General features: G+C 46.2%; 1 protein-coding gene across 4 annotated transcripts; it reads left to right on the forward strand.

Moving 5' to 3' along the window:
* The first annotated feature begins 1,907 nt into the window (after positions 1-1,907).
* LOC110069888 (uncharacterized) lies at positions 1,908-9,546 on the forward strand. 4 transcript variants are annotated; one of them, XM_072988166.2, is made up of 4 exons: positions 1,908-2,014; positions 3,354-3,926; positions 5,588-5,686; positions 7,581-9,546. In XM_072988166.2, exons 2-4 carry the CDS (start codon positions 3,893-3,895, stop codon positions 9,197-9,199), a joined length of 1,752 nt encoding a protein of 583 aa, XP_072844267.2. In that variant the 5' UTR covers positions 1,908-2,014; positions 3,354-3,892; the 3' UTR covers positions 9,200-9,546. The 4 variants fall into 4 exon arrangements, with proteins under 4 accessions (XP_072844267.2, XP_072844268.2, XP_078244279.1 ...); XM_072988167.2 differs by lacking the exon at positions 1,908-2,014 and adding an exon at positions 2,025-2,249; XM_078388153.1 differs by lacking the exon at positions 1,908-2,014 and adding an exon at positions 2,424-2,571.
* The last annotated feature ends 1,842 nt before the right edge of the window (positions 9,547-11,388 follow it).

Consider the following 11,388-nt stretch of genomic DNA (forward strand, 5'->3'; position numbering starts at 1 on the left):
GTTTTAATGTAATCTAGGCACTGGAAGGACAGCTCCTGAAGCTGAGACAGATCCTGAATACTTTGGCCATCTCATGAGAAGAGAAGACTCCCTGGAAAAGACCCTGATGTTGGGAAAGTGTGAAGGCAAGAGGAGAAGGGGACGACAGAGGAGGCGATGGTTGGACAGGGTCATCGAAGCGACCGACATGTGTTCAAACTCTGGGAGGCAGTGGAAGACAGGAGGGCCTGGCGTGCTGTGGTCCATGGGGTCACGAAGAGTCGGATACAACTGAATGACTAAACAACAAACAAACAACAAATCTAGGCAGTGGATTACTGAAACTGCAGGTACTGATCCTGTGGCTATGGCAGTCCTACTGTAATAATTAAACAATGTTGTGGGGTTCCTTGAGCTTTAATAATTCCATTTTCTTGCCTTGAGGAAGAGGAGAGAGTGGGGACGTTTGTGCTTTTTTCATTGGATCACAACACAAAAACGGCACACCTGCCTGAGGCCGCCACCGGCTGTGTTGGGAGCTGAGAGAGATGCGTGTCCTGGAGGGAGAAGGGGAGTGAGCGTGGCAAGCCCCACTTGCCGACGGCTGGCTTTTGGTCGGGCTGCTGGGATAGATAGATGGCCGGATAAGTAAGGGGAGAGGTAGAATCCTGTGTGGAGGTTTCCAAGTGCAAAGTGCTCTGATGAGGCTGGGAAAGCCAACGTCTCTTGCTCAGGGGGCACAATACTCGTCTTGCCCCCGGATGCTGGCAACCCACAGAATAGCGACGCTGGAAGGGGCTGCGTATGCCATGGGCTTGAAGCAAAAGGCTGAAAACAGCAGAATGAAATTTAATAGGGATAAATACAAAGTTCTACAATTAAGGAAAGAAAAGAAACGTACAGTTACATTGCAGATACGTACTTGGCTCGATAACAGTATGAGCAAGAAGGATATTGACACTGAAAATATTAAAAATATTCAAATAAAAAATTCAGGAAAAGACTTTTTTCACATTTATTACCAAAAACTGAGCCCTTGGATCTTTGATGTTCTCGTACTGTGGATAAGTGAATCAGTGGATACTAATCCCGTGGATAAGGGGGTCCTACTGTATTATTATTGGCTAGCCAAGCCGGAGAGGGCACAGGCAAAAAGGAAGAAAAACAATAGAGAGTTTGCAGAGGATTTTTTCCTGGAGATGCTAGCTCTAAACATCTCCCTCCTTCTTTTCGGTTAGGAAAAATGCCTCTTAGTATGATAATCACCTGTAAGGATGTATCACTGGAAACCGAGATCATCCACACTATCATGTCTTCTGATCACAATAAATGGTTGTGGAAGGTCATCCATTCACAGCAGGCGTTCCCAACCTTCGGTCTTCAGATGTTCTTGGACTACAACTCCGAGAAACCCTGGCCAGCACAGCTAGCGGTGAAGGCTTCTGGGAGCTGTAGTCCAAGAACATCTGGGGACACTATAAGAAAGAAAGCTCGCAGGGGAAAAAACTGATTTGTTTGAGGAGAGCTTTGTAGATACCCTGGACTGCCAGAAACAAGTGGGCCCTGGATCAAATCCAGCCTGAACTCACTCTGGAGGCAAAAACATTGAAACCCAGACTGTCTTCCTTTGGGCACCTCATGAGAAAGCAGGATTCCCTGGGAAAGACAAGAATGCTGGGAACAGTGAACGGCAGCAGGAAAAGAGGAAGCCCCAATATGAGATGGACTGGCTCCCTAAAGGAAGCCACAGGCTTGAGACTGGAATAGCAGAACTGGGCTGGGGAGGACAGGAGCTTTTGGAAAGCGCTCATTCACGGGTTTTCCAAGAGTCACAAGTGCCTTGACAGCCCATAAAGACAAACCACGACTCTTAAGAGTGGTCTTGATTTGACTTTGCCAGGAGTCTGGTTTGGCTTCAGTCACGTGACAGGAAGTGCAGGACGAAGGGACTCGTACCTGCCCTCCACAGGCAGCGTAAACGTTTCTCTCCTTCCCGCAAATGGGAGGGGGGGGGAAAGAGCTGGAAGAACGCCGGGTGAGCATGTCGGGGGCTGGGCTGGACGGGGAAAGAAAGGCCAAGGGAGGGAAATGGGGAGAGAGAGCGGAGGGGCTTTCGTGGCGCCCGGCCAGCCTGCCCTCCAACCACCCAGGAGGGAAGCAACCGGTCCCAGGCAAAGACTGCAGTGAAAAGGGGCTCTATGGTAGAAGGTGGTGTGTGGGGGACGCTCATCCCTCCCCGCCTCGGCAACTAAGGAGTTAAACGCACCGAGGTGGGCTTCCTAGAAGGGAAGGAAAAAAATCCGTGTCCTTTCTCGAGAAGAATCCCTTCCTGTTCCTCTTTTTTTTGTCCTCCGGAGGAAAGCGGGGCTCGGCTCTTTTTAGGCCCTACCCCTGTTTTCCGGGGAATCTAGGGTCTGCGTACCCACCCACCCCAAACCCCACCGCCATCGCGCCTGGAGGGGGGAGGGTGTGAGTCCATATTCCTAATGCTTTATTTACAGGGACAAAATGGGTGACTGGAAGGCGTGGGGAAGGGGCCGCGCAGGCCGGATCCTGGGCTCCCGAAGCTGCAGCAACAGCCTCTCCCTAGCCGTGCCTTATTTATAGGACGGAGGGGCGCTGGGGTGGTGGTGGAAATCATGTGTGTGTGTGTGTGGGGGGGAGCCATCGTCTCTTGTCTCCTCGTTTAAAAAGCCTTGCATCAATTTTTTAAACTGTCTGGAGGGTGGAAGCAGGTGTTTTGTGGGGTTTCCCGCCTCCTATGGTGCTTTATTTAAAAAAAAATTTGGAGCACCCTGGGCAGGATGAAGACTCTTTGCTGATGGAGTGGGAAATGCATGGTTTTTGCAAGAGTCCCGGGTTAGCCCAAGGTTGAAGGGATGTGTGGTTATCTTGGGGTGCCCTTTTAAGAAAACGGTGGTTGCCCAGTCCATTTTGAAATTATGATTTTATTTAAAATATTTTTTTTAACCTCACTTTTCCCCCCTTAAAGAGAACCTAAGACATCATTTAAAGACAATATTTAAAAGCTAAAAAGCAGTAAGTGTACAGATTGTTTTAAAAGATCAAAACAAATACTGTACCATGTTAGGGAAAAAGAGGGCAGGATGAGAAACCATAATGGTGAGGAGGAAGCCTTGGGGTGGAGAATGGGTGGGTAGTTTTAGTCAAGGTGGGAAAGGTGCAGGATCGTCAGACTCTCCTTTGAGCCTAGGCATCGTCCAGCCCTTCCTTGCAGGATGAGAGCTGGTCACTAGCAGGGGTTTGTCCGAAGTGTACCCCAATAGTCTTAATGATAGACATAGAAGTATCTGAAATGGGGATGGTTCATTTGTGTTGAATTGATCAACACCTACACATTTCTTGTTCTACAGATGATCGGCTCAATTTTGTATTCAATTGATTTGAGGAAAGTGGACCTGACTGGTTTCCCATCACGGCTCCCTCTTCAGCCCGAACAAATCCTTCATCTTCTCTTTCGCCATGACAAAACGGAGTACATAAGGAGCGCCCCTACCGGCTCAGGCTGAAGATCCTTCTAGTCCACCATCCTGCGTCCTTCAAAGTCTCACTAGATGCCTGCCTGAGGGTCGTCACTTTTCCCTTTGTTGCAAGCAACCCACGGCTTCTACACTGGGAAGGAGCTGGTGGCTCATCAAGCGAACAGCCATTAGCCTTATTCTCTGCTAAGAAGGCTGCAGATACGACTCGTTCAAAGTCCACAGCATAAGCCCTCGCCGCCCTGTTTGATGAACCTTTTTGGGTTTTCTTAGTAGATTTTCTTTGTGTGCCTTGTGAGGAGGCTTGACTTCCTTTTCCACGCAGGACCCAGTGACATCCAAGGAAGCAGTTGTGGATTTCACCTAGGTGGAGTGGACGTTGCTGGTTCCTGAGAATCCTACGCAGGGAAGCGATGGAGGAGAAATCTGGGATCGTGGCCTCTCTTGGTAAGGCCCCTTATTTTCCCGGGTGATGATGTTACTGATTTACAAATAAAATTTTGAGATATATTCGCGAAGGCTTTCACGGCCGGGATCTAATGGTTGTTGTGGGTTTTTCGGGCTCTTTGGCCGTGTTCTGAAGGTTGTTCTTCCTAACGTTTGGCCAGTCTCTGTGGCCGGCATCTTCAAAGGACAGCACTCTGTGCTCTGGTGTAGTTGGCTTGGGAGTGCAGTATTTATGACTGTGAGATAGGCTTTTGTCTTTTTCTTGTAGATGGGTGATTAGTATGTATTGTTGTGGGTGTATTGTTGTGCTAAGGAGAAGAGATTGTCTGTTGCTGCGGTTGATGGGTGTCATTAGCTGGTCTTTTGTGTGTAGTGATCCCCTGTCCTTGTGGCTGGGTAGAGTTCGTTGACATTTAGCACACTGTATTTTTGGGACAGCGTGCAAAAGGTCAATGACCTCTGCTGTACAGTATTTCTGGGTTTTTTTGGTCCTTTAATATTTTTGACAATAGATAAGGATACATGTGGATACCGATACCGTGGATATGAGGGTCGTACTGTATTTTAAAATGGGAGCTGGGCTGAGAATCTTAACTTCTTAAGTTAACTCTGAAATCCATGCCTTTCTGTCCAGTTCCAACTTCACCTGGATTGTGTCCTGTTCTCTGCATTGCAAGACAAGACAGGTATTGCTAAGTGCGTCTTGTCCAGAGGGGTGCAGAAAGAGTGTAGGGTGTCTAGAGACCCAGTGCTATGGGAGTGTTTAAACTGGAGAAGAGGAAACAGAGGGAAGAGGATCAGTCTTCTCAAAAGATTTGGAGGACTGTCCGGTTGAAGAAGGAGCAAATCTGTTTTGTGCGGTTGCTAAGGGTGGGATCGGAGGCCACAAGTCTGGGTTACAAGAAAGGGGATGCCATCTACAGAGACAGCACTTTGCAAGGCTAAGAACTGTCCCGTGATAGAGCAGAGGGCCCCGGAAGAGCTGCCTATCAGAGCTGCCTTTGCTGTGGGTTTACGCCACCAGCACAGGATTGGGCCAGACGATCCATGGGCTTGTGTCTCCTCTCCTGTTCTGTGGTTCTACCACTAGTCAGGGAAATGTGACAAAGAATGAATATTTTAGGCTCAGATATCTAACAAGTTCCTTTGAATGATACCGAGCTGTGGAAAAGCTGATACCAAGCCATTGAAAAATTCTCTGGTCCAATAGCAAAAAGCTAAAAACAAAGTGTGCTGCTTATACACTGCCCCATAGAACTTAAAGCACCCTGGGGAGTTTAATTATGCAGACTAAGCATTGCCTCCCCCCCACCCCAGCAAGCTGAGTACTCAGTTTACCGATCTCGGAAGGATGGAAGCTTGAGTGAACCTTGAGCTGGTTACCTGGGATTGAACCTTTATCATGAGCAGAGTTTTGGCTGCAGGACTGCAATGCTGACACTGTGCCTCAAGGCACCACAATAATCTATGTGAATAAGTTTGCAAATTTTTCCTAGTGCTGTTTAAACCATCTCCACTGCCTGAATCTAACCAATAGAGCAATGACCGATGCTTAATCTATTCTCTGGCCATGATTTTTAATTTAACTTAATTTCCAAAATGCTCCCAAATCACATGCACTTCTGCGGATTAGTTCTGATTCTTGCTACTCTTTTTTACAGTCCCGAAGCCTGAAAATATTTATGAAATGGAGCTGGGCGAGGATTCACGCCGTATGGATGAGGTGGAAACCTCAGGCATAAGATCAAGCAGTGCACTGGGTAAGAAGATGACCCAAAACTCCTAATGGCATTTGCCAAGGAAAATGCGTCTTTCTTTCAGACATGTTCATCTTTATAGAATCATGGAGTTGGAAGAGTCCCAGAAAGCCATTGAGCCCAACGTTCTGCTCAATGCAGGAATCCAAAGCAAAGCAGATATGGCAGACGGGTGTCCAATGTGGAGCAGAGATTTAAAGTATAAATTGAATAAATAAAAAGTGTTGAAATAATCTTAGTTCTGTAAGGAAGTCAAGTGAATGCATGCAGTGAAGTTACATGACAAAGACAGAATACAGATAAAATGTATTACAGTGGTGCCCCGCATAGCAACGTTAATCCGTTCCGGATTAATCGTCGCTATGGAGAAACATCACTAAACGGAACGTTTAATGCGTTCCTATGGCTCCCAAACTTTTCAGCGAAGTTCCTCCATAGCGCCACCATTTTCGTGCCCTCGGTAAGCGAGGGCAGGGCGTGAAAACACTTGCGGCAGCCATTTTGGGCGCCCGGCACCCATTTTGGAACCGCCGATCAGCTGTTTAAAAAAAAATCGCAATACGAAAATCGGTAAGCGAAACGCTTACCGATCATTGCAATGCGATGTTTTGCCTATTCAGAACATTGCAATGCGATCGCATTAGCGATCTAAAAAAATAGATCGCTATGTGGATTCATCGTTAAACGGTGCGCTCGTTAAGCGAGGCACCACTGTTGTAGTAAAACTGAATGAAAACAGAAAAAGCCTGCAGGTAGAGCCAGCCTGTGCGACCTTGGGCAATATTCACAGTTCTGGGGCGCCCCCAGAAGAAGGGAAAGAGAAACCACTTCAGGGTAAAATAAAACCAGCAGCAAGGCAAAAGTGGACTCACGTCTGAAAATGGAGTTATTAAAATGTCTTGGAGAAGGCTTCACCTGGACTTGCAAGTGTAGGAGAAGTTTGTGAATCCTCTCTCTCTCTCTCTCTCTCTCTCTCTCTCTCTCTCACTCACTCACTCACTCACTCACTCACTCACTCACTCACTCACTCACTCACTCACTTTCACCCACACCCACACCCACACACCATTATTGGGAAGTGTGCCTCTGGACCCCATGTGATTCATTTTCAGGCATTCTGGAACTAAGGTCAAAGAGTAAGTAGCAAACAAATCGTTCCAGGGATGAAACAAGGAAGGGATGAAACAATAGATCGTAACATCAAACACAGGCCATAAATTACTGCATGTGATATGGAAGCCACACACCCAAGACTCTTAAAGCCTATGAGTGTTTTCAGTGTTTTCCTTGCGAATTATGTGTTTTCATTTTGTATTTCACTTTATCCCATATGTCTGAAGAAGTGGACAGAATCCATGTAAGCTCACCTTAGAGTACAATAGTCTTTAAGGCGCCAGATGTTTTTGGCTTGCTTTGTTTCTTTGGATTTTGCCTGAGATACAAGGAAGGGAGTATTTCTGGTGGAAGGGGGCACCGGATGAGAGATGACGTATTTTGCTCAAGCTTTATGCTTTTGAATAGCTCTACCTTGCTTTGCTCAGCCTGTAGTTAATGATCTTATGAGGTTATAGAGAAATGAATATCAATAAACATACATTGTGTACCTGCATATATGACAATGATTGTCAGTTTATGCGGCTGATCTACTCTACAGATGCCTCAAAAATAACAATCAGAGAGGCATAGGATTTAGAAGCCATTCCCTGTTTCCTCGTGTTCTGCGCAGAACATTAAACAGGAGTATTGGCTTTACTCCTCTCTTGGGTACAGATCAAACTGGACCTGCCAGAGGAAAAAACAAGCATTTTTGCAACACAAGGGACACAATGCCCTTATCCCTAGGTTCTTTTACTCAAAAATAGAATTCAATCTTGTCTGTCCTTTTCCTCCTCTCCAGGTGAGAACTGGAAGGAAACAGATGTATGTGTGAAGAGTGAGGAGGGATTTGATTATCAATTGGGCCTAGGAAGAGACCAGCAAGCTGACACAGAAGAAGAAAGGAACACCAGAGAAACAACACACCAATGCACTGTAGGTGGGGAAAATGTTGCTCAAAAGATGATGCTTCACATTGCAAAGGAAAGTACTCCATGTGAAGCATCCAGAGGAAAACTGGATTCCAGTTTGAATTGTATGGGCCCCCAGAAAGAACCTCCGGGAGAGAAAACGTACAAATGCCAAGAGTGTGGAGTATTTTTTGCTCGGAAGTCGGATCTTGTGACTCATCAGATTGTACACACAGGGAAGAAACTACATCTTTGTCAGGAGTGTGGAAAAGGTTTTACTCGGAATTCAGAACTTGCAAGGCATCAGACTGTACACACAAGAGAGAAACCCTACCAATGCCAGGAGTGTGGGAAATGTTTTTCTCAGAGCTCAAATCTTATAATCCACCAGCGAGTCCACACGGGAGAGAAACCCTACAGATGTCAGGAGTGTGGGCAATGTTTTGCTCATAAGGCAGGCCTTCTGAACCATCAGAAACTCCATTCGGGAGAAAAACCGTACAAATGCCAAGAGTGTGGGAAATGTTTCATTCACAGTTCGCAGTTGATGAATCACCGGAGAATCCACACGGGTTGGAAACTCTATAAATGTGAAGAGTGTGGAAAACGTTTTGCACAGAATTCAAATCTTGTGAAGCATCAGAGAATCCATACAGGAGAGAAACCCTACACGTGCCAAGAGTGTGGGAAATGTTTTGCCGACAGTTCGCAACTTTTGAACCATCACAGAGTCCACACAGGAGAGAAACCGTACAAATGCCCAGAGTGTGGGAAATGTTTTGCTCAGAATTCAAATCTTGTCAAGCATCAGAGGGTCCACTTAGATGAAAAACCATACCGATGCCAAGAGTGTGGGAAATGTTTTCCTTATAGTTCACAGCTTATGAAGCATCGGAGAGTACACAGAGTAGAAAAACTCTTCAAATGCCAGGAGTGTGGAAAGTGCTTTCTTCACAATTCGCTGCTTGTGAAACATCAGAGAGTCCACACAAAAGACAAATCATACAAATGCCAGGATTGTGGGAAATATTTTGCTCAGAATTCATACCTCGTGAAGCATCAGAGAGTCCACACCGGAGAGAAGCCCTACAAATGCCAGGAGTGTGGGAAATGTTTCGCTTACAGTTCACAGCTTCTTAACCATCAGCGAGTCCACACAGGAGAGAAGCCATACCGATGCCAGGAGTGTGGGAAGTATTTTACTCAGATTTCAAATCTTGTGAACCATCAGAGAGTCCACACAGGGGGCAAACCATACAAATGCCAGGAATGTGGGAAATGTTTTGCCCAGAATTCAAACCTACAGATCCACCAGAGGGTCCACACAGGAGAAAGGCCTTACAAGTGCCAGGAATGTGGGAAATGTTTTTCTCAGAATGCACACCTCGTGACACATCAGAAACTTCACACAGGAGAGAAATTGCTCAAGTGCCAGGAGTGTGGAAAAGGTTTCATTCGCAAAGCGGAACTTCGGACACATCAGAGGCTCCACACAGGAAAGACTGTCTAAAAAAAAAAGTTGGAGGACATGTTTTCTTCTAAACTATATTGTGAGCCTTGTGAATGTCCATCGACTGAAGAAAGAATGCAGTTTTTTAATAGAGTGTTTTGTTACAAACTCTCCTGACTTACCAGGGTGTCTACATAGAATAGACCCTTCTAGAAACACCAGGGGTGTATAAATTCTTTTGCTTCATAGGCATGCAATGTTGCTTGTTGGAGAACCCACACAGACGAGGGGGAATACAAATCCAAGATATTTGAGCAGTCTTTATTTGTATCAGAGCATTGAACAATTTAAAATGACGGACAAAACTGAAATAGAGGTAAAAGTAAAACCAAGTTAAAAAAAAATAAGACAGACTATTTTTGGGCAGAAGTGGGCTACTTTAATAGTGTTATTTCGGCCGTTTGCTAGATCTTTTTTCACGTGGCAGGGCTTCAATTAGTGCTGCATTGATTGAATTTCTCCACAGTCCCAGAGCGTTTGTCCTGTATCCAAGTAGCCCCATTTTACTTGATTCGTTTTTCACCTTCTTACTTCACTTTGAAGTCTATTAAGTAAGATGCAGATCCTGCTAGGCCAGTGGTTCCCAGCCTTGGGTTACAACTCCTGGAAATCTTGTCCATGCCCACTAGTGCCCAGGAACACCCAAGGACCTAAGGTTAGGAATCATGAAGCTAGAGTCTTGGGAGCCACTCTTCAGCCTTCAGCCATTGGGCAAGCTGTGTGGTTCCTGCTCTCCATAAGTTTAGTCCAGCTGCTTCTGGTTTAATATACAGTGGTGCCTCGCTTAACAACGATAATCCATTCCAGGAAAATTGCTGTTAAGCGAAAACATCGTAAAGCGAAATTAAAAACCCCATTGAAATGCATTGAAAACCGTTCAATGCGTTCCAGTGGGGTCAAAACTCACCGTCCAGCGAAGATCCTCCATATGGCGGCCATTTTTGGTGCCTGTATAGCGAGGAATCCGTCCCTAAACACAGGGGAGAGCCATTTTAAGCAGTCGGTGGCCATTTTGAAAATCTGACAGTGTATTTGATCGTCGTAAAGCAAAAATTGGTTCCTGAAGCAGGGAACCGATCATCGCTAAATGAAATTCCCCCATTTAGATCACAATTGTGATCGCAAAAAGATTGTCATAAAACAGATTCGTCATAATGTGGGGCAATCGTTAAGCGGAGCACGACTGTATAGAGCTTTAGGTGTGTGCAAAGAACTTTTCCTCAATATCCGGACTCATTGGAGTTGAAATAAGGCAGTGGATTCCCAGATGTTGTTGGACTGAAACCTTCACCACAAGCTGGGCTGTCCGTGGTGTCCAGGAGTTGTAGTCCAAGAACATCTGGGGACTCAAGGTTGGGGAACCACTGCTTCAGGGTGTCCTGGGCTTCCCCACCCGCCCCATTTCCTGAAAGGCCTTCCAGGAACTGTGCCACTGTCCCAAAAATGAAACACTAAATGGAGGTGGCTGCTGGATGTCCCGACACCTGGGCTTGTAGTCTGACCACATCTTCTCCCGCTGCTGGTTTTAGCTCTGGAAAGCGCCTGAATCTTAAGTGTATTTCTAGAGGAGGTGTGGACAAAGTGTAGCCTTCTAGATAATCGTTGGACTACAACTCCCAGTATTCTTTTGTTCTTTCTGGGCAGATAGAAGTGACCCAGAGGGCTGCCCCCCCTCTTGACCCAGAGGGATTCTTCTCATGAGTTGCCCCTATACCTTATTCTCCTTTCGCCAGCCCTGGAGTTCCTGTTTTACAAAGTCTGCTGCCTGAACCGGTTGCCACCCTGTGTTTTTGACTACTGGTAGGGCCGGCTCAGTTGTAAAATCGTGGCGTTAGCTGAGTTGGAAGGGGCCTACCCTCGAGTTCAGGCCCCTGCTCAAGGCAGGTCTGACAGATGGGGGTCTGATTTTCTCTTGAACGTCTCCAGTGTCCAAGGTCATTGGTTCCATTGTCATACTACTCTTCACAGTTGAGAGGTTTTTCCTGATATCCAGCCTAAATCTGGCATCTTGTAACTTGAGCCCATTATTACGTGTCCTGCACTCTGGGATGATCGAGAAGAGATCCTGCCCGTTCTCTGTATGAGAGCCTTTCAAATATTTGAGGAGTGCTATCCTATCTCCCCTCAGTCTTCTTTTCCTCAAGGCCAAATGTGCCCAATTCTTTCAGTCTTTCCTCGTGAGGCTTTGT

Source organism: Pogona vitticeps, chromosome 2 (genome assembly GCF_051106095.1).
Source record: "Pogona vitticeps strain Pit_001003342236 chromosome 2, PviZW2.1, whole genome shotgun sequence".
Classification (NCBI taxonomy): domain Eukaryota; kingdom Metazoa; phylum Chordata; class Lepidosauria; order Squamata; family Agamidae; genus Pogona; species Pogona vitticeps.